This window comes from Zootermopsis nevadensis, unplaced genomic scaffold (genome assembly GCF_977971745.1).
Source record: "Zootermopsis nevadensis isolate Lab colony 2312 unplaced genomic scaffold, Znev_1.0 Znev_ptg000029l, whole genome shotgun sequence".
Taxonomy (NCBI): domain Eukaryota; kingdom Metazoa; phylum Arthropoda; class Insecta; order Blattodea; family Termopsidae; genus Zootermopsis; species Zootermopsis nevadensis.
Window position 1 is genome coordinate 11,725,191 of NW_028259161.1, and position 24,045 is coordinate 11,749,235.

General features: G+C 36.6%; 2 protein-coding genes across 3 annotated transcripts in view; one reads left to right on the forward strand and one right to left on the reverse strand.

Moving 5' to 3' along the window:
• The window catches only part of L (zinc finger protein Lobe), a 330,367-nt gene that overhangs the window by 148,653 nt on the left and 157,669 nt on the right, over window positions 1–24,045 (forward strand). The gene's annotated exons all lie outside the window — the stretch shown is intronic.
• LOC110838741 (putative serine/threonine-protein kinase DDB_G0277449) lies at window positions 5,803–15,993 on the reverse strand. Its single transcript, XM_022082266.2, has 10 exons — window positions 15,859–15,993; window positions 13,865–14,050; window positions 13,481–13,596; window positions 12,778–12,888; window positions 11,635–11,712; window positions 10,856–10,956; window positions 9,909–10,059; window positions 8,998–9,162; window positions 7,690–7,759; window positions 5,803–7,025 (listed from the first exon to the last, which is right to left on the reverse strand). Exons 1-10 carry the CDS (start codon window positions 15,908–15,910, stop codon window positions 6,934–6,936), a joined length of 1,122 nt encoding a protein of 373 aa, XP_021937958.2. The 5' UTR covers window positions 15,911–15,993; the 3' UTR covers window positions 5,803–6,933.

A 24,045-nucleotide genomic window follows, 5' to 3' on the forward strand; every position in this document is an offset into this window, starting at 1 on the left:
TGTAATGTGTTGACGTACGTGTATACATTAAATCTGTTTTATTTAATACTGAAGTCACTGAGCGTGTGATTGGAAGAGAGGAATGTTGAATTGGCAATGCTTGAAGGAGGAAATGATCATGGACCATTTCAGAGCACTGTACCGCCATTCCGCTTGAGGAACTGAGGAGGACACAAGAATCTGAGCTTGGCCACTGGCCCGACCCAGAGTAGAACCTGATACCTTCCAAGTAAGGGGAAATAATGAATAGAAACCGTGATCGGTTGCAGTGATGCATTTAGGTGTATACGTGCATAATAAACACATACTTACATGCATAAATTCTAATTCAGAATTATAGGGCCAAATGGAATTTTTTATACAGTTCGGAAACTTTTTTGTTCCGGTCTGCTATCTAAGAATGCAAAGATTAAAATAACAGAGATTAAGGGTATTTAATGGAGGGTATTCAGGAGAATATTTATACCTAAGGGGAATGAAATGATGAGAGACTGGAGAAAATGTTATAATGGACTTTATTGTTAGTGACCTTTAGCGAATATTAGGGTGATAAAATCAATTAGGATGAAATCGATTGGGCATCTTACAAAATTCTGTTTGGAAATCGTAAATGGAAGAGACAACTCGGTAAACATAGGCGTAGATCAGAGGATAATATTGAAATGGATCTTGAGGAAAAATGTTTTAGAGTTGTATACAGAATTTATCTGTCACAGATAAAGCCCGTTGGCGGGATCTTGTGAACACGGCAATAAAACATTGGATCCATGAAATGTTAGGAACTTCTTGATTAACTGAGTGTGCTGTTACATCATCAAGAAGTACTCTGTCCCGTGTAGTTATGCTCTTACGATTTTGTATCATTGCACGAGAGCGAGAGAGATTGCATTTAATCAGTGCACAGTGAAAATGTTCAGACTCCGGTGGATGCAAACACAGCACTTCTTTTAATGGACAACATGTAAGTGTGATGGATTAGGCATCCCCTTAAAACAATTTGTTTTCGGTTAGCATGCGTTTCTGTCATTGAATCCAACCAATTGCGTCGTGCTGTATTTATTTTAACAAATTTGGATTACGCAAAGGTGTCTTTGTGTTTATTTAAATTATTATTAATTAAATTCTTCCTGTTACTGAGCTTGTTGAATCATTTTATCATCACCGTTACTGTCATCTGTACCAGTGTCACTGAGGCTGAATAACTGAAGTAGATTAAACAGTGTCGTTAAATAACATTCGAGCCAACAAACCAAACAAATGTGTGTACAGTTGACATGCAAGCATTGTTCTGCTGGTGCTTATTGTGTTCAAGTTGTAACCAACTAAAACACTAATGCACTAATGTTCCAGCAAATCATTTCACGAAATATGAACGACAAATTTCGTGCAATAGAATCATGAAGACTTACTTACTGGAGCATAGCTGGAAACATCCGTTATCATGGATTCTTGACGAAAGAAAATTTACCTGATATATGACCACCAAGAAACGGTCATGTTGTTAAATTCATTGTACGTTTGGTATTCCTGTTATTTATTGTGTATTAAATTAATTATAATGTAGAATAAATCAATATTTCAAGGTAACTGAAGTAAAACATTTTCTGGCAGCGTATAACTTATCACCCCGAACCCATTAATTTTAAAATTACAAACCTTGCACCTACTTCTTAATGCCCTTCTTTTCTGTTACGAATCTGAGCAGGCTAGATCAGTGTTGCGCAACCTTTCTACAATCGCGGTACACTAAATATTGTCGAAGAGTCATGGCGGCACACCAACCCCATTTTGTATATATTGTGTGTGTGTGTGTATGGGGGGTGAGATAGATGGTTTGTGGCATTGACTGGCCGCGACAACTTCTTACAAATCGAGCCCAACCGAAAAATGTTCTATTTCATGTTATTAATTATCCATCTTTATTATTGCCATTTACTTTAAATATATTCATAATTTGAAATAAATTAAAGTATATTTATACATATCGCTTAATAATTAAAATTTAAAGATACTTATTTATATTTTTGTTGTAGATTATTTGTAATTATTTCACAGTATCCAAATCAGTTTCCCGCGACCCAAAGATCCTACTGCATACGAAATATTTTTATGAAATATGAGACCGTCATTTACAAACAGTAGATGTGAGCAGAGGAAATATTAGACTTAAAATAAAGCTGAACATCAATAATTATCTAATTTTGAAAATCTATAATATATTTAACAGCTATGTGGTTCCCATTTACTGTCGCCTATCTTTGCACAAAAATACATAGAGTAGCAGTAGTTGCAAATATCAACTGGTTAATGTTGTTTAAGAAAATAATAGTTTTTTGCACTGAGAATAATACGAAATCTATTAATACAAAAGGCAGAGGGTGTTGATTGATAAAGCAGGAGGTACGCATAGTTACCACTGGGCTTTAAAGTGATAAAAAACACCCATTGCCAACCCTACAACACTACTTAAAAGCTAAAATACCAAATTGATTTACAAAATCTGTTGTTATTTTAGGCACACATTTGGTATAGATATACCATAAAACTTAATATTAAATTCTTCACAGCGTATTTTATGCACTACTGCATTACACACATTTATAAGTGGGGAGTTCTCGTGTAAATTTATAAAATACAGCAATAAAAATGTAGCAGTTCTTAGTTGTTCTTAGATTCTGTGCTATGAACAGAGAAAGGATAAATGTTATGGGAACAGGTAATACAACATAACGGATAGTGAACCCTCGCAGTGTTGCGGGTTTCGATCACTCCAACACCAACGGTGAGCTAAATGTACCTTTCTGGGATTTCATATTTTAATGGTTTTTCCTCTCTCCCTCTGCGTGTGGGATTGTCGCCTATTTTTGGTGTATAGTATATTAATGTGGGCGGCTAATGTGTCGCATATCCAGTTACACAAATCTTTCAAGAGATCGTAATTTAATAAACTGGGTCACTCAATGTGCCATTTTAAGTAACATAGCGAAATTGAAACTGATTTTATACTCTCTCGGATTCCGAATAAAATATAATGTGGTATAGAGCAATCCGACTCAAAATTACAGGCTGCACTTTTTCAGATGGACTGATAAATTAATTTTGAATTTTGTTTGTCTCGTCTGGGATATCGCCATTAGCCTGGCAACTAAAATATTTTGCGCTCAAAAGTGAATTATGTGTCGGAATAGGGTAAAGGTATTGTTGTTGCAGTCACTATAAAGTGTAGTGAGAGGATGAAATTAGGTGAATTTCAGGTTCTTAAGGCGGAAAGTATTAAGACAACTGTCTTCTAGGATTTGTCTCGGGTAGTCTGGTAGAAATTGATCGACGTTTCAGAAGTGATTACTGCTCCATCATCAGGATAAATTACCTCGATGATGAAAGCAACAACGATCTCTGAATCGTTAGTCAGTTTCTACCACAATACACCGCAACACCCCAGAAGAAAGTATTTTTCAGAATGGAATTAGTTTGAATATAAAATTGTTATTTTTAAGAAATAGAAATTCCTTCTGAAATATTTCCCAGGACACGTGGCTATATGATATCAGCAACCAACGTTAGGTTAAAATATTATATACCAGTCCTACTTGTACTTTTAAACAATGTTTTGTCATATAAGGCTGTGACATTAATTCTGAGAGACGTGCCAATAGACTATTGTTATCACACAAGAATTAAAAAACTTTTCTATATTACGTAAATGTATTTATAAAAAAAATTGCATTTTTATTGCTACTACTGTTGCTACATGAAATTCTCTGTACATGCGTCTTGAAATGAACTTCAAGGTGTGATTTTTGGCTCTCTAGCTTAGGAATTTGGAGAATCGAGCTTCGATTCACGATCTGGCCTCGCCTGTTCTGCTTGAAGTTCTTTCCATTAAAATTAAGATTTTAGCTGGGTTTTTAGCAACATGAGATAATACAGTATATATAAATAGTCTAGTAATAAAATAACGTAAGTTGTAGAACACAACATTTATTTTTATTTCAAACTATACGAACTAATTAGGGTATTTTGAGATAAATCTTGCAGAAATTACAAATTCTCTGATACAACTGTTCTACGCAACTAACAGGGAAAAGGTCAAAGGCTAACTGGTCACTTGAGGATGGGAAGGATTATAGGTAGATATACTAAAACACATACGGCTGTTTGTGTTCCAGTTGTATCGAAAATTTATTGCACATGGAAACGAATATTAATATTTCAAACTCTCGCAGTCTCGTTAAATTAACGTTCATTGTCGCACTTCTTCACATTCTATAATAGTATAATTTACTTAATTGATATAAATTATTTTAACAAATATGCTAATATATTTAGTTGCAATTTTCTTGTGTATTAACGTCCTCCGTATTAATGCATTTTATATTCTGCTTGTGTTACCTTTTATGTTTTTATTGTGTTCGTGTGTTCATCTCTGTACTGTATCTGTAATTGGCCTTCTGGCTGTTGATGCAACACACTAATAATAAAGAATTGAATAAACGGGAAAAAAAATACACGTTGAAAATGTTATAACTGTGTAAGTCCCTAAGAATGATTGTTACATTTGTCTAATTTTTAAACAAATTTACCGGAAGATCTGTATAATGACAGATAAATGCGTCGTAGAATGTTTCACTGGGCGACATTGCGTCTCCACGCTGAGCTTCGCCGACTTGTTGCTTCTTGTAGCGTGTTGCTTTTAGTTGTAGAAGCTGACAAGAGATGGCACTAGCCTCCCAGAACTATTGAAATGAAATAGGCATGGAAAAAACAATTTTACCCCCAAGCGTTAAGGACGTATGTAGGCGTACAGGAAATAATAATTGGTTTAATGCTAAATAAATGTTAGAATGAAGAAGCTAGGCGAAGATCGCTGACACCAGATTCGAGTACAGCCAGAGAAGGAAGTATTGCGGGGGGGGGGGGGGGGGGTATGAAGTTTGTGACGCTAAGCGTCTAGTGGTTACAGAGCCTCCACCTCAGACATGCTAATGGGCTGTTAAATGGTTCCTTCTCCTCGCCATATTTCTGGGAAAGCTCAATTGTTTCTCTGACATATTGGCGCATGTGAACTTCGCAGTTTATTATTTAATTAGTAGGGTAATATTCTTCTATCTGCACCCTGTTACACCTGCTTTTACCTTGCCTGATGATTGCATAATACAAGGTTAAATCACAGACTAGACTTTCTGCGCTGTCAGATTTCAATCATATTTTATATAATCTGAGGTGTCAAATAGATCGATCTGCCATGCCTGTCTGTTTCCACGAGCCACAGGATGGAGTTGTATCCGAATTTAGTAGAATTCCTCTTAATAAATTCGAACCCGAATTAATTATTTCAACTACATCGGCCAATCAGAGGAATCTTAACACTATTTTTCCGGGTATTTCTTAAAAACTGTACAGTTGGTATGTATTTCTGTTTTATGCAACTCGAAGTGACATTGAAGTATCGATGTTGTTCTTTTGGTTTTTATGAGCATAGCCTGTTTATAATACTGAAATAAAATACGTCTTTGTATAATTCCTGTTCGCTACTGAACATCTTCACTCATTAAATCACCTTCACCTTCGAATTTAATTATCTGCGTTATCTCTGCTCTCGATTGCATATTTACTTGTTAGAAAGCAAAGAGTCTGTCTTCAGCTCAGGTTGAACCACTTCGAACAGGCGGCATGTAAATAATATCAGTTGAATGAATCGATGCATGGAAAACAATTAACGTGTTTGTGGATCATGTAGCTCCTACGATTATCTAGTATTAAAATAATTATCATGTTTTAGGTCCAGTGGTTAAGACTTCATAATCATATACAGAGTTTTTATAGAATTATTGATCACATATACAAATGATTTGGTTTCTTTCCGATACAGTGGAATAAAATTTCTGTGGACTTGAGTCAAAATATTTTATAATCGTCTATATGGTCTAACCATGTTTTGAGTGTTTCTGTACCCATGCAGTGTCTAATCCTGTTCTAACTGTGATGCGTCTCCTACCGCGAACGTTTGAATGATTTAGTTATGTGTCTGTTTGACACTTAGAAATGGGTAAGTCTTCCTTCCCAAGATGTATTGTTCCTTTCCAGTTGCTTAATTAAGTCTGATTTAGTTAGGTATGGGTTTCCTCCCTCCCTCCCTCCAACTCTCCCACTCCGACGCTCATTCTCCCAGAGTCCTTCAAGGTACAGACAGTAACGCTCCTGAATTAGCTTCAAACTACCGTAACAGTAACAGAGAAAGTGCAGATGGGGCCTGCAGTAGAGTCGCCATTTGTTGTAGGATTTGAAGTCTTCACGGCGATGAGTCTGAAGATGGTTGTTGCGCCGTGTAGTCTGGTAGAAGTTTACCGACGTTTCAGAGGTTCTTGTTTCTGTCACCCTGATGATTGAGGCCGCAAGGACCTCTGAAACGTCGGTAAACTTCTATCAGACTACACGGCGCAAGAACCCAGAAGACAGTCATCTTCGCCATTTGTTGTTACCTCGAACCAGCGCTGAGGGCTTCCAGCCACCAGAGTTTGGGAGAGTGTCACGTGTTTTCTAGACGCGTTGTCACGTGCATTTATTCATTTTCGAACGCTCTTCAGTTGCCAATTATTGGTTGTTGGAGCACGCTGAATACAAAGATGGCAAGTACAGTGTTTGCTGAAACGTTGCAAAACCTTCAGAATTCATTGTTGGCTGATCCAAAAAGGCTGACGTTATACAGTGAAACGGGCATCTAGTTCTTCTTCTTTTTTTTCTTCCTTCGTTTTGCTGGGATTGGATGGGCTGGCTGTACTGTATCAGCAAATTTTGTCTTTTTCTGTCGGTTTAATATCTTCTTTTAAGTTGTCTTCGGTTAGGAAGCTCTTTCTATGTTTTCTTTGTCACTGTCATGTGCTGTGCAGAACAACGCCTTTTAAGAGGCCTTACATATTTCTCTGGCTCATTTTACCGTCTTTTCTTTTGTGACATATTGATAGAAGAATCAGTTTTTCTTTTTCTTTTTCTTAGGTTATATCGGCACACATCATCTGTACCTCCTGCAAATAGAATATTTACATTAAACTGTCCCTTTTCATGTAAAAAACACAGTAATTTTTTTAATATATTAACATTTGGGAATTGTATTAGTTCTGCATAATTATATTTTGGACTGGCAAAAATTGTTTTAATATTCTTTCAGGATTGTATCTGCGCGATTAAAATTGCTTTTCCCATAATTTTACCCTTTTCAGCCTCATTGTTACTGATATTCAGTATTAGGAAGTAAGGGGAAAGCATGTGAGACAGCAATGAATAGCTGTAGCTCTTATGGTCATGGTAACGAAAGCGAACACCAAATAACTTGTACACAATTTTCTAAGTGACATTGCTGAACATCACATTGAGAAAACACAGTGTGGACAAAATATCTAAGTTTAAGCCTTTATTTTGGTGAGTGATTGTAATTTTTTCATTACTCACGTGTGTATAAATTGTATTTATATCAAATCGTACCTCAATTCTACAAACCTTGAGCCAAATTACGTAAACCGAAACAAGAACTTCCATGTGCAGATGAAGCAGTTAGGCGAGAAAGGAAAAGAGTGTCATATGCAGAGCAAAGGTTAAGAGATATCACTTGGGCAGATTTTAAATTGTAAATATATGAAAAAACAGGCAGTGTTAAGTACGTTTCATCTTAAATTGAATAAGATATCCTACCTTGTTTAGTAGCGGCAGTTTTACGTTTACGTTGAGGTTCCTCACGCTTCTTCAGGATAGGTTTCAGTTTCTGGATACAACAAAACAGAAATTAGTTCCTTGGCAATAGTTTGTTAAATTCCTTCCTCCTTCTTAAAGCTTATAACAACCAGAAGTGACCTTCGAAGATGGAAAAGAGAGAACAACAGGCAAACATAATATGAAGAGTGAAATAATTGATTTCATCTTTGATATGCAGTAAACTCCCGATTATCCGTGTGCGTATTTTCAATGCACCTGTTTTTCGGTACTGTGTGGTCAGTATCAGTAGTGACCGTGGGGACGGTAATCAAAGTACTGGAAAAAGGCGGTGCTACAAGTGAGCTTCATCTTTTTAAAAAAATTAGTGTCGTGCGTTTCGTTGTATTGTGTGGCATTTAGGTGAGGATGGCAGTTAACATTAAATGTTATGTATAAATTTTGTGGCTTCTAAGTAAGATGGCTGAGAATCGTATGAAAACTGTACTCATAATAAAACAACAGCTCGAGTTACTTGAAAATTTTGAAAATGAAGAATGGGCGACAGAATTAGCCAAAGATTTTGGGCAGGGACTTAGTGATTGCGTCCATAGAACAACTCTACTGGGCTGACCACAGAACTCTTGCCGATAAAGATGACATCATATGGAAAAAGTGACGGTGTTGCATGCTATACACGGCGTATCTCGGGCAAGATCTTCATCAGTCTAGTAATGCTGGTTACATCGATCAGATCTGGGTAATGATAGCGAAGAATGACTTTTATGTCAGTGGCGCTGATGAAAAATAAATATATACACGCACACAAATGTTAAAAAATTCAGAACCTAACACTAGATGCCTGGAGATTTGAGACTATCAGTGTTGACGACTATCTTCATATGTGGGGACAGAAATAAATAATAATTGCAGAAGAAGACGTGTTCTCAGTCCGGCCTTCAAAAGTCATACTAAGCTGGTGACTAGGTATATGAATATTTAGTCTTAATTAAGTCTGGTGTGTAGTACATTATAATATATCCATTATATTTTCCTCTTCTTTAGTAAGTTAAAATCTCCTTCCTCATAAACATGCCTGTGCAGATATTTAATTTCATTGCATGCACCACATTAGACTTACAGAGCTCAAATATTATCTGAAGCCCTAGGGACATTCACAGCATTATTATTTACTCTATAGCACCTTCAAGGCAGCACAGCCTATGGCTTTGAAGGTAATAGAAGTACCAGAAATAAGCCTTGTTCTAATGCACCACCTACTAAAATGTCGGACATAGTACTTGTTCTGACCTTAGCAGTTTTACTACTCTTCTTCGGCTGAGTGGTTGTTGATGACTGAGGATAAAATTTGTTCCTGTAATTTTCGTCAACTAAGCAGACATCTTTCGCATCTGGAGGAGATGGCACAAATGGCATGACAGTGGTTTTTTGTGCGATATCTTCCCAGTTGATGCCCTATTGGATAAAGCACAAATATTAATGCTACATACCAGAAATGTGAACACCTCCAGCAGTGGAGAGAGTATAAGGATTTTGAAATGAAGCCTTGTGTATCTCTATAAATTTTTGCCTGTGTCGTAAGTTATTTAACAATACCGTATTATCTGGGATGGATGTTGGAGGATATCTAATCCTGTCATCAACGTTTCAAGTAAGTTGTTTGCCAATTTAGGGCATGAATTTAGAGGTTCCTTCTGGAAATATCATCTGAGAGAACATTATGTAGTGTCTTTCTTAACCTACTGAATCCTATTGCACGTCTACTGTCGATGTTATATTTATTGCTTATAAGTTTCTTTTGTTGGGGTTGTAAATCGAAAATATACTTATCACTTACCGAAGTTTTAAAAAAGTAATATAGGAACAGTGTCAAAAGTCTCCAACTATGTGGGTTTTCAAAGATGGCTGTCTGCTAGGTTGTAGCGCCGTGTAGTCTGGTAGAAGTTTATCAACGTTTCAGAGGTCATTGATTTCTCCATCACCAGGACAATGAGATGTTGATAAAATTTTACCAGACTACACGGCGTTACAACTCAGACGACAGTAGTCTTAGGACTCACCGTCATCAAAACAAAAAATCCTACTTATTCTGCTTAAACTGCACTTGATTTTCTTAGCATATTACATGGATAAGACACAGCTCAGAACTGAAACTTTTATATACATTACTGTATGATAACAGATATGGGAAGAGAACTCACGTAAAAGAAGGGATGTGCCTTGATCCTCTGAGTACCATATTTCAATGCACCCAAACGTTCCCTTGGATCTTTTGTTAATAATCTGGTGATAAAATCTGTCACTTCTGGGGAGAATTTCATTTGTTTTATCCGTGCATGATTCTGAAACTTCCTGCAAAGGAAAGGCGCATTCTTGTATTTGCCAATAAAACTATACACACAAAAACACGTGTTAGCAATAGTGTTTATAATGCCATTAAAGTTACTACAAAATACCTGTTCAGTGTCTAATTAGCATGATAATATCTAAAGCTGGTAATACAAGAGACATGCAAGTTAGTTGGTCTATGTTAATCATGAAGATTGTTGTCTTCTGGGTTGTTGCGCCGTGTAGTCTGGTAGAGTTTCCACCAACGTTTCAGAGGTCATAGTGCCTCCGTCATCAGGGCGATGAAATTCTCTAATGATGGAGGCAGTATGACCTCTGAAACGTTGGTGGAAACTCTACCAGACTACACGGCGCAACAACCCAGAAGACAGCAATCTTCAGACTCACCGCTGTGAAAACCTGGCACACTGATTCACTATGAATGTAGGCCGCACCCCCTAGCGGCAGAAGCTCGTACTACATCCTGTTCGCCCTCTATTGACACAGTCTGGAAACTTTCCGATCGCACCTCGTATGTTAATGATGTTTTTTCAGATTTTGGAATATTTCCTTTTTCTGTCACTCAGATTCAATCAGTCTGCTGCATAAACTTGCTTTCTTAACGATTGTGGTCATAATTTTGTTTCCTCCTTAAGGTTAATTCTCCACAGGTTTCAAATATGTGCACCCATTTTACTGGCATCGAAATTGACAGTCGTGTGTTCATCACAGATTAATCTGTGTAGAAAGTTGTTTATAGGAACATGGTGTCCACAGGGAACACGTATATTGTTTGTCCTTCCAGACACTAAGGACTCACTTATAGAGCATCTTCATTTTCCTGCCATCCATAGCTTCAAAGAAAACTTCTCCAGTCAGTAGCTGGTACGTTATTACGCCGACACTCCACCAGTCCACAGCCTGAAACAAATGAAATCAGGAGCAACAGCTGCAGTCAGTCATATTCATTTCTCCGCACTCTCACATTATCACAATGCTATCCAAAAACAGAAAATTTTTACGATGAAAAATACAAGTTCATTTCTTGCCTCCAGGTTTGTACGAAACGTTGCTATGTATGATATGTTCTGTTGCGTTATTTATTAATTTCTCATATTTATAAATTTCGATTCCTAGCCGCACAAAGACCGTATTAACTTTCCTTGCGGTTTTCCTCTTTAAAATTATTTTATTAGCCATCGTTTCCAATTCCTATTATATAGCCTTACTGTCGCTACATTTTATGCTAAATTTCCATGAGCAGTTGAGTCAGGATAATTACGAGATGCCATTAGAATCTGTTCAGTGATATTTCAAAATGTCGCATGTGGAGAGACGAGTATGGTGAAGGTAACAGAAGCAATTTTGTGACATTTTCTCTATCAGTAATCGTACCAGATGGCAGGTGATTGTACTAAAATCAGTTGAAATATTCTGCCTCCTGCAGTGTATACTGACTAATTTATGTATTTGTCATGGCCACCACACTGTTTCTATTTGTGGCTCCAAACAGTACAATTATTGTACCGTAATGCCTTACTTATTCACATTAATAATACTTCCGGTCCACTTACATAAAACAATGACATCATTATTTACCTTGTTATAACTCTGGAATTCGACAATTTCAGGAGCCACATATGGTTCGGTCCCACGGAATGTTTTTGAAGGTTTGACCTGCAGACAGAAACAATCTTTTAAATACTTTGACAGGAATCTGAGGCACAGATCAATTGCTAACTTTTTACTAATAGAGATAAAAATTGTCAGCATGGCTAATACCAAGGACACTGTACAATCCTGAGACAGTTCCATTAACCTCCCGCCTTAACAACCTATTCTTCTACGATTCCTCTTAACTTTGTATTTCTGTTCCCTTGATTTTAAAAGTTGACATTTTCCAAGACATCCCCCGCCAAAATTCTGTAGCATTTCTTGTTTTTCCACAAGAATAGCCCATTGTTTGTAATCTCCTTAATTTCACTAACCTAGCAATTCTGAGTTAGCTGCATGAACCTGAGGTGTTGTCATTGTATAGCTTCTAAATTGGCCCCTCACTTTGTCAGTTTTCGTTGTCAGTGTTAACCCTCTTTCAAACGCTTGTAACTGATGTTGCTTCCTCAAAGTAAGACACAGGTTTATGTACGTTACATATTTAATGTTTCGTATATTACAGTATAGTGACTAGCTACGAGCTGGACGACCGGGGTTCGATCCTCGACGGGGGCAGAGGATTTTTCCTCTAGCCTCTGCGTCCAGACCGGCTTTGGGGCCCACCCAGCCTCCTCTACAATAGGTATCGGGGTCCTTTCCCGGGGGTAAAGCCGGCCGGGGTCAAGGAAGAGAGGAGCTATACCTCCTCTCACCCCAAACGCCTACATGGCGTATAGTGGGACAAACTTTACTTTACTTATACTAGGTAGGATGTTAATGGTTTTTGAACTGAAGAGTGGTAACTCTTTAAGAAACTCCGAAAGATAAAATTAGATACGACAATTCAGCACTTCTATATCCACCCCTAACATTAAAAGAATGCCTATTAGTTAAACTTTCCATTAAATATTGGTGCAAAATTGTCTGAATTTGTCAGCTCCAATTTGAGGCACTTGGAAAATCTCCACTGTTTATGGTTTTTGTACTTTGTTATATCTGTCAGGACCCTATATAGCTTCTACGTTTCCAGCCTATTTTTTTCCAGTACGTAAAACACTCACGAGCAGATGAGGATAATATTAAATTTACCTTATTCCTTGGGCGGAATCTTACACTTGATCCAAAGTTTGCGACCGCAATGTGACCATTAGCATCCAATAGAATGTTGTCCGGTTTTAAATCTCGATGAATTATTTGTATCTGAAAAAAATAATTTAAATTCCTTACACAGTACTGTTGAAAGCTGAAACATTTTACATGCTTCCATTCTTATTGTAGTGGTGAGATACATATTCAGTATTTTGTATTTCTGCTACATATCATTCTGACTAGGGTGTCATATGTATTGTTATTGATTAAAGTAATTAAATACCACTAGGCCTGATTAATTTTAGCTTTTGAACAGGTGACTGTGAGTGGGGATATGAAATATCTTATAAATAAATATTGAAATAAAATATTGAATGAAACAAAAATTAATTCTGTAATCATAAAATTAATCAATTAAGTACTTTTATGAAGATTTCTGTCTTCTGGGTTGTTGCGCTGTGTAGTGTGGTCGATGTTAACCAACGTTTCAGAGGTCATACTGCCTCCATCATCAGGGCGATGAGTACGAAGATTTCTGTCTTCTGGGTTGTTGCGCCGTGTAGTATGGTAGATGTTAACCAACGTTTCAGAGGTCATACTGCCTCCGTCATCAGGGCGATATCGCAACAACCCAAAGACAGAAATCTTCATATTCACAGCTGTGAAAACCTCAAATCATACAAAGTACTTTTATATTTTATACCTTGTGGAGATGCTCTACCGCCAGGACGATTTCTGCTATATAATATCTAACCTCATCCTCTGTAAGCAACACAATATTCCGCAAGATGCTGGACAAAGTGTCGCCAGGAAGGTAGTCTGAAACAATAATGACGCGACTTTTCAAGTGAAAAGACTCCTCTTACATTTAGAGATCAGTGAATCTAGTAGTGTCACTGCAAATTGACGCTCTGCATAAGGCTGGAAACTCGCAGATGGCTTAGCAAGACGCAACGGTTACTTCCCCCAATCGGGGATAAATATGGAATATTTACACAATATTTGCGAGACAATACCTGCAGCTTAAGCAAGTTCGCATGCCCTTGCAGTTCTATTCAACTATACATACAGTTTTTAATGTACTTACCTAGTAAAAGAAAATTTTTCGATTCAGTCTCGAAGGCGTAATGCAGCTTGGCTATGAATGGAGCATCGCCTATTGTTTCGTACATGAGACGCTCTGTAAGCCTGTTTCTGACGGACGTCGGTGTGATTTTCAGAGTATAAATTGCGTCATCATGAAGATCATGGACGAAGTAAAACTTTTTATATTCTGTAACAGCACCGAATTAGGTTTTATCTTTATATCTGATCAGCAAAGTGCTCTCAGATCTTTATAAAGTTTAGAACGTTTTATAAACGATCTGTACATCATCATATTTCTAAGATTACTGACTAAAATACATTTAATTAATATACGTGGTATATATTGTTCACCATAAGCACCCGCTGTCAGTGCGATAGATGTTGTGGTTTCCACTAGTTACAGCACGTAACTTCAAGTGTTATAAGCATGCCTGCAGAGTGACGGAAATATGATGAAATCCCAACTAGTTTCGTGATATTTTCATAATTATAACTTTTATTGTTATAATACTTACGTGTTGAATCTTCTTTAAAGGGGCCTTCGACAGTCACACGAAATTTATGCACGATTTCGTTAATTAGCACCTTAGTTTATATCCTGTCGTTTTGAAATTTTTTACAAGTCAAATTTTGTAGGCCTTCAGTGATCACTGTTTAAATAATGTTCAACAATAAAATATTTTCTATTCTAAAGGGTTTTGACGACGGTAGTTTTCACTTAAAATTATTCATTGTCAGGACTTTTTCCATCGTCTGTTCTTTAAAACCACGGCGTTTCGGAGGCTGGTTCTGTCTCCGTCTTCAGGTGAGAGGTACCTACTCTGTTGGGTCCCTTAGATAGAACTAGTCTCTGTCACTGGACAATATCGTGGTTTTAAAGAACAGGCGATGGAAAAAGTCCTGACAATGAATAATTTTATGAATAAAATATTTTGTTCAGGAAATTACGGTTTACGCCATTTTGTTAACTCCTAATTTGAAACATGTTAAAACAATACTCTGTACTTACGACACGTCACACATAGTTGTCAATCACAATGATAGGGTACTTTGGTATAGTATTATTACAACGCAAAATTAAAATATTTTTAACACCAAAACAAGAAACAGACCGCAGAATGTTTGCTGTGTATATGAGTTTTGTTTTATTTTTGTCACTCTGCACTAATATGTGTATAAGATAACCTGTTTTGGGCAGAGATGTAAAACCCGGGACCTTCCGAACACGAAACAGGAGGCTACGATATTCGTATGAGAAGTGCAGGGCATTCCAAGTCGATCACCCAGTAAGAGCCCAGAGGCTCTCAGTCAGATTCACTGTTTATGCTCGTATCGTCTGTACAGTATCACAGTCCTCTTCCGGAAATGCGAAGCTTTCAGTGGGGTAAAATAGAACTGACCGCGATACAAAGCTTCTAGGAATAACTAGGAAGGAAACCTGCCCCAGTTATATTTCGTGCACAAGTCATCCAAAAACTGATTTCGGATTTCCTCGGCGAGAAGCAAGTGTACTGTGTAATCGCCGATTTAAACCTCAAATCATACACATAATATTCTTATCCACTTCATTATTTTATGGGTTAGAATTCACTGTTTCTACGGGTATAAACAATTCTTTGTAACTGTCCAAACCTGCTCACAGATGATTTTATTATCTTACTATCTGTTCATCGATTTTCACTTTGTGGCCTATTCCGTAATATTTTTGATGTATGTTTTCTCCTCCTATGACTTAAAGTTTACCAGAGTCAAGGTAATCGGTGTGGTATAATTGATATAAATTTATTCTTTATGATAAATGTTTAATTTAATTCCGCCACATTACACACTATTAGACCCGGATATCTGTTATATCACAATATAAGAAGAGCAGAATGACCTATAGTCCATGTCTTCTGAAGCGCGATTAGTAATAACTGAAACACTGAACCGAAATTATAATCGTTCTTAAATTAGAAGCTAAGAAGAAATTTGGAAAGAAAATAGTTACATTACCGACATTGCTGTCGTCGTCACCGTTGTTTATCGAAGTAATTATGGATCCCATCTTATCAATCTGATGTCGAATTATCCTACAACAGTCTCTCCTACTTCGGTTATGAGTTGCCTCACGTCAAATAACATCGACGTTTCCATGAAAACGGAAGGTATTTGTTGCTTCAGCAAAACAGAATCTGATTACAACAATGAACAATGTTGGTTCATAGCTTCGTTAGGGATTGTTTACTGTCAAGGAATTCTGAGTCTTGTGGGATAATATTTATTATAATGTTGTTATAACCTTTATGAATGAGATTGTATTTCAGATTGTAGGACATTAAACCATATTATATTCATTAAGCAAAGAAAATGACTATAATAATTTTAAATTTTATATGTTGCTTTGTTGATTTTTTCAATAATAATGTGTAATAATTTTAATGTTTGGGTGCTCCTTTGTGGAAACAACAATGCACTGAAACAAAAGACTGTCACTCATCCATGGCCTTCTATGTTCATGTACTTCTAAGCAACGCAGCAAAACCGATGTTTACGTGTTAACGCTTCAGAGCTATAGTATTTAAGGAAAGAAAAGTGTACATTTTCATTTTGATATGCTGCTTTGTTAAATTTTTTCAACATAAATGTATTTTAAGCGCTACGTTACATTTTACTATCATTATTAACGGGCAATTTTTTGGTCGGATTCTAATTGTAAAATATGAAGTAATGAATGACACAATGACCTGTTAAGTATCATCATCAATACACTACTTTCATATTGCAGAATCATTCTTGAATAACTGATAGTGGTTTATCTGATAAAAATATATATAGTCCTTTATGGACATGGCATTAGATGTTACCTTGAGCCAATTTAACCTAGTACACATCCTCTCAGCCTGCTTCTTAAAGACTCGTCTTAATATTATCCTTTATTTAATATTAATGTTTTCAACTGGTTTGTTTCCTTCAGGTTTTTAGACTTAATTATATATGCATTCCTCACCTCCCCTATATGCTCAGTATGCCGTAGGCATCTGTCTCATCCTCTTTCAATTGTTCACGTTCCAATCCAAGTTAGAGAATATTCCTAGCGTTTGATATTAATTTACCTGACAAGTCCCCTGTCTTGCCGTCATGGAGCCTCCATCGTTTGCTATCCTCTTCATAGAAGGCTTTCACAGTAATCGCACCAGCGCTAGTTGAGTCCAGTTCTCAAATGTTCGCTTTTATTTTCCTTCTCCAGTGAAGTTTCAGAAATTATATCTTCTAAATTACTTAATGTAGTTCTAATCTTCTTAGAAGTGTACTATATGTTTCTTAAGATACTGATAGTCGCATGTCTGGTCAATAAACTTCTTGTTATGAACCTTGAATTAGAGATACTGTTATTACATTACCACACATTTACAATTTATTCTGATATATGTTAATAAAGTTATGCCGGTTTAGCTCAGACAGTATAATGACTAACCACGGACTGGACGACCGGGGTTTGATCCCCGTCGGAGGCAGAGGATTTTTTTTCCTTTAGCCTCTGCGTCTAGACCGGCTCTGGGGCCCACGCAGCCTCCTATCCAATGGGTACCCGGGTCCTTTCCCGTGGGTTAAGCGCGGCCGGAGCGTGATACTGAGGTCACGAATAAGTAGGAGTTATACCTCCACTACCCCCAAGCGCTTATATGGCGTATAGTGGGACAGCTTTTACTTTACATGTTAATAAAGTTTATTTCTTCGCAACTGAGAGACGAATTTTAGAATGAAAAATTTGTTTCGGTAATGCACTGGTCATCCCGTAGCTCTGAATTTAAGAATTGTCAGTTTTAATTTCACAGAGCTGGATAGTTAGAATAGCACCGCTGACATATTAGCATAAATTTAAACTACGGAAGAGAAACTAAAATATAATTCGTTCTAATAAATATTATCTTACGATTTTCTGCTCATAATTACCTCATCTCAGACAGTAGCTGACTGTATTTTTGAAGCTCTGTTTGTATTCGTACATGTCAACATAACATCTTCCTTATCTTTCTTCAAAAGTTGATTGTTAAGAGATAGGCCAAATAATTAATTTTTAAAAACTAAATTTTCATCCACAAAATCTCGCCTTCAGCTCACTTCTTGTAACATCTTTATAATTTATTTGCTTGAGACAAATGTGAACTTAATCCTCATATTAACTACACCTCCTAATTAATATTTCCTTGAGATTTTCCAACCAGAATATTGCGATAATTTGTTGTTTTATACATTTATGCTACATTTCTCACCAGCCTCATCCTAAATTTTATGTCTACAACGTAAAGCGTCAAAGGATAAAACTTGTGAAACCGCCTATGAAATTAGCTCCGTATTGCTGCTGATTATCACAAAGTCAGTCCACGATGCAGGTTAGTAGTTTGTCTTCCCGATGGTACCAGCTATTCTGACTGAGAATTCATTTGGTTTTTCAGCATCTCTTGAGGTAGATATTGGGAGAATTATATTCAAAAAGGTTACACATAACCCTCTCCTTTCAAGTACTTAACAAATCACCATTTTGCCTTCACTTCTGTTGTCACGCTGTTTAAACATACGCAGTTGGAAAAACACCGCACTTTTAAGAAATGTGTGAAGTAGCTGAGGGTGGTGATTGAAATTGTTTGCTTGAGGTATTTGATTTGATTTCTTGAGAGTTTTTTGGACTATGGTTCCTAAATTTATTCTCACTACAGAGTGTGTGGGAAGTAAGTAGGCGTTAAATAATTTTTGCATTGGAAATATAGGGGTTATAACCATTTCTCAATGCCTACTTACTTCCCACCCACCTGTATATATACTGGAAGTAATTCTGTTTAAAAAAATAAGGTTGCAGCTACTATAAACGGACAGGTTTACAAGCACTTAATAAAAAAGAGATCAAACCATCACCACAGCCTTGAAACCAACAACAGCAGGCCACTCATTGTAGACTGTAGACTGCAAATGTTACGGGAATGAATGAATTAACATAAATATAATATTCTAAAAAGGAACCAATGAATCAAGATGCTATGGCGGAGGAGTTTTTTGTGAGAAAAGAACAAAAGAAGTGGTAGGTGAAATTCTGGTGTTCCTGACATCTTTCGTATATGACAGTCATTAACTGATATACTGTGCCATGGCTACTGTTTATGTAAAATCAGTCTTTTGCAGATCTATCGCACTGTAGTATCGTGCTAGTACGAGGCCATAAAGAGGTTTATAATTTGCTGCACGTTCTGTGATCGATCTGTACATCAAATGGCAACAGGAATTAAGGCCTAATTAGCCCTTGGTATTATGTCGAGCGAGTTAAGGCACCTGGTTGCAGAATATGAAGTAATATGGTTTCTCTCTGTTCTGTTTACGGGGCGAGAGTAAATTCGGTCAGTGCTTTCTGAGCGCACATATGAAGTAAGTTAGTTTCTCATGCTTGCTGTGTTTCTCTGTCTGTCTATCTAACCATCCATCCATTCATCCAGACTCTTGTCGACGAACTGTCCTTTTTTTTCCACTACAACATGGTGACACAGCATAACTGTTTCTCTTTCCCGCACCTCCCATTCATTGTCCTGCCACGGCGAGTGAACGTGGATGGAAAAAGGGAACATGTGCACTGAAAGCGGGCGGGGAGACTGCTCGCTTGCATCACCCGATTCAGACATGCTGGCTAGTTCACCACTTGTCTTCGACGATGAGATTTAATATTTGCTTGTGTAATAGAAAAGTCTTCACTTTTTTGTTGTGTTAACATTTTTCGGTGTCTAGCTGTTGATCATAATACGTATTTTTCCGCGGATTTACTCTATAATTTCTTACAATTCAAATTCCACTAACTTTTAAGTTGACGGGAACGACGTTCTTCTCATAAAAAGGCATTTTCATACTTTATATTTCTAACAATTATTCAAATTCATTTATACCAAGAATACATTATCAGTTATTTTAAAGCACAGACCATGGTGTACATTAATAAGATATAAGCACATTCCAAGTCAATTACTTGTAACAGTTTGACACTAAATAAATATTCATTTAAAAGTGGAGAGGCAAGAAACAGTGCAGACTCACAGATGAAATATCTCCATATTTCCCTCACAATATTATTTATACTTGTCCAGTACACCTAAGAATAAATGCTGTTTATAATTTTGACGTGCGCGTTCTTTTTGATACAAGTAATTATTTTTTTTCGCTTTAAATTGATTTCAGAACACAGATTATAAAGGAAATTGAACTCTACAAGTTATAAAGATGCATATAATGAGACAGGCGTCATCAGGACAAGTAATATTACTGGTAGTAGTTCTATACCGGCATTGAAATTTGAACTTTAGTCTAATAATTGACGAACGAAAGTTAAATGTATAAATTTATAGTTGCTGTAAGTTATTTTGAACCCACAGTAAAAAAAGAAACGGGATGCTGTACGAACTGCGTATTTTATTTTAATTGGGGACTTGCCTGTTGCCTGTAAGTCCTTCATCCCTGCAAGAGCATTGTTCCTTGTCGCTCAGAGGGCAACTACCCATACATGCTGCGGCAGAAGACAAACCAGGGAGAACGTTGATGCGCGATTGTATGCATTGTTCTTCGGAATGACTCCTGTCACAAATAATTGTTTTACGAGTAAACACCTTCTCTAGACGTTTGACTGTCTCTGTACAGACGAAAAGGCTTCACTGCATGGTAGCACTGTGATGCCATTGTTCGATCTGTTTGTTATGTTTCGTTACATTTTAATCAACGGTGCGCCGTTCAGTGACGAAATAGTTAATGGCGTTGAGTCTAAATAAAATTACCCAGGATTTGAGACTTTCGCGGCGAGTACAATCAATAAAATCTTCTCGGGCAATCAGCCCCGTCAACTGGTTGCTGTAGTACTACGGTAACCAGTTGACGCGGCTGATTGCCCGAGGAGATTTTATTAAAATTACCCAGTTTAAAATTATATTTCTCTCTGGGAGGTAAAGCTGTTTTTATATACGCAGGGAGAAATTTATGTTAGAAATACAGTTTAAAATTATGTGATTTATCAGTTAAAACTTTTCATGAATTACCGGGTACGAAGACTAATCCAAAGAATGAAAAAAAATTTAATAACTGCATCTTCCCTCAGCTGTATTATTTGGTATACAATAATGCTTATCGCAACGTACAATAAACTAAAATATTTATCCACAGGAAACACCGACAGACTCTTACTGATTTATATTAAATTCAAGATATTTAACTATGTTACTGAGGGTAGAACTGTGCATGAGAAACAAAAGTTATAATGTAAGATTTGAGGTTTTCACAGTGGTGAGTATGAAGATTTCTGTCTTCTGGGTTGTTAAGCTATGTTGCGATGAATTCGTCGCCCTGATGACGGAGGCAGTATGACCTCTGAAACGTTGGTTAACATCGACCAGACTACACAGCGCAAAAACCCAGAAGACAGAAATCTTCAAAAGTTATAATGTTTCATTAATTACACAATTAATTAAACGTGTTAAAAAAGACATTAAAACCCGTTTTTATAATTTATTCTCTTTTGAGAGTTTTTAATGGACTTTAGAATATATATACGAAGGTAGTGCATTATGATAATGAAATAAGCAAGTATTGAAATAACGTAATTTTATAAGAGTTTGCTTACATTAAATTCATATCAGGCAGCTGCATACCGAATGTAGCCCTTGTAGACTCAACAAATGACGTAGTTTGTTTTATTTTTCTTTCAATTATTTTTTGCAGTGAGTCTGTGATCTTTAGCTCAATTAAGCATTGAGACAGCAGCTTTCATGATATCCACTGAACTGCTACGAGAAAGACAATAATAATTATTAAAATCTTTGTGAAATGTACAATTTAACAAGTCAGATAAAACATACAAAACTTCTGTGTTTTATAACGAGTTCCACCAAAGTTTTTTCCTTATATTTGTGCTTGTAAAAAGAAGTTTTGTCGCGTTCAGTGGATGGGTAATGACATTTCCGAAGAGAAATGTACACATGGGTTATATCATGATGAGTGTAGAGAGAACACGAAATTGTTAGCAAATGGATTTAACAGAGCATGATTTGTTTTTGTTCATTAAGTAGTTTGTTATGCGTTCTTTTTACGAAGTTTACGACATCTAGTGGTGAGTCCGTGCCCCGTATGTCCGTCCATTCGCATATTACATCTCCGGAACAAATGATCGGTTCTGAATTAAATTTGGTATTTAGTGTCTATACTATAATTTTTCAGTGACTTTAGTTGTGGTCGGTATCGATCAGTTGCAATCCCCATATTACAGGAAGTTTAAATCGACGTTAATCATATTGATTCTCTATATAAAAATGAGCTACGATAGTGACGTTTCTTTGTTTCATTATTCTGAATTTTAATAGCTTTTTTCAGGTCTTCAATTTATGCAAGTTCGAAGTATTATAAAAATAAAAACTCTACGTGGTTAAAACTACTATTTATTACAGCAGGTGATACATATATTTACTACTGGACTTTCGAAGATTAACGATGTCAATGCACTACTTTTCGTTGCGGGAGATGGTGAATGGACGAATGTCGTGGTTAGTACGGGACAAGGTACACACGGTGTCTGTGTGGGATAGCTCCGAGAAGCAAGGGTTGGGACGTAACAGGAAAGTCAAGCAATCTGACTAATGACAATAGGTAGGAATGGAAGGGGTTGCTATAGGACTGGCGAGACTGTATTGCGAGTCCGTCTCTAGGGATGCTTTCGTGTTCCCCGCCTGGTACCCCCAAGGGCATTAGCTGTACTCCGAGAAGCGGAGATGGAAAAGTATTGCCGCACGGGACGAACTCTTAGACTTGGTCCATTGTTTTAACTAGAGTGAAAATTTATCTCCTGACTGATTTTATATGATCGACATAAACCCACATTTCGTTCTTAACATTGGTTCTTAGCTGAAACCAGGTATCACACACGAATGTCTTTAAGGTGAAGATGGCTGTCTTCTGGGTTATACAACCGTGTAGCCTGGTCGCTGCAGCCCAAAAGACAGACATCTTTACACTCACCAATATGAGATCCCGAAATCTCTTATGTTTAATGTAAATTTAATGCTCCATATACGTACATAAAAACCATGTCTCTAATTTTTTCTTCCTTGTATTTTTTTATCATACACTTAATATCTATAACACCAAGTCTGCTTGTTGTTATTATAACATGGAGTAACTCATTTATCGGGCCAAACCATTAGTTTTCTTTCCCATATGGGGTTCCCTCTTCAATTTATAAACCAGGGTCCCTGAAACTGCATGTAACATACGGCCCACTGATCTTTTTTTGCATCCTGAGAGCATATATTATATAACATTGTATCACCTGTATAATAAAACTTCTAAAAGCATGCGTTAAGTAATTAATTTAAAGCGAATATATAATTAGAAAAAATGAATAAAGGTGTTAAGTAATCTTTGAATTTACAATTTTATAGAATTATTATTAATATTGTTTTAATTTCCAATCCGCATTTGTTTACATGATATAGGCCAAGACCTATTTTACATTTAGCTTTTATGGATTCGTATTTAGAAATAAACTCGTCGATGTTTTATAAAAATGCAACGTATATTAATCGTTTTCATTACAAAGAAGTACAGTAAGTTTTCCGTTAACTCTACAGCCACTGAAGGACAAGTCACGCTGTCTTGTTTGGTATGTTTGGTTTATATACTAGTCTTGCTAAGTATTTTATTAACTCCATTAGAAGGAATATAACCTGATTATTTAAGCTTAATTATGTAATTTTTAATAGTGGTATATCAGGGAGTGTGACATATTTAAAGATTATTAATATAAAATTCTTGTTCGAAGAATGAAAACAGCAGCGAAATGTCGCCCTGACAGTGCATCAGGTCCCTCAAAACGGCTGTTATGCGGCTTTAGTTTGTACACAAAATCTTTACTGGACATGATAAGATTTGTTCCCCGACTGTACAGTTCAGTTAAAACAGATGAGATTTGTAAAGTTCTACAGACGATTTTCAGGGCTTATAGAGAATCTCTTTGTTTCTAGAAATAAGTGATGGAGATTTTTGAAAGAAAGTTTTAGATGTCAGTAAAATTTAGAATCGCGTTGCCCATAAATACGGTGTCAAACGTATTCTGCCCCACTTTCCCCTTGCTCTCTCTTTTGCCCCATCTAGTTAAGATCCAGTGCTATGAAGAATAGAGTCCAG

Coding starts and splice junctions, on each gene's coding strand:
- LOC110838741 (XM_022082266.2), bottom strand. CDS start 15,910: ATGGGATCCATAATTACTTCGATAAACAACGGTGACGACGACAGCAAT. Junction 9,163..9,908: donor AGGCACATCCCTTCTTTTAC/GTGAGTTCTCTT, acceptor TTTATCCAATAG/GGCATCAACTGGGAAGATAT. Junction 7,760..8,997: donor AGAGTAGTAAAACTGCTAAG/GTCAGAACAAGT, acceptor TGTTGTATCCAG/AAACTGAAACCTATCCTGAA.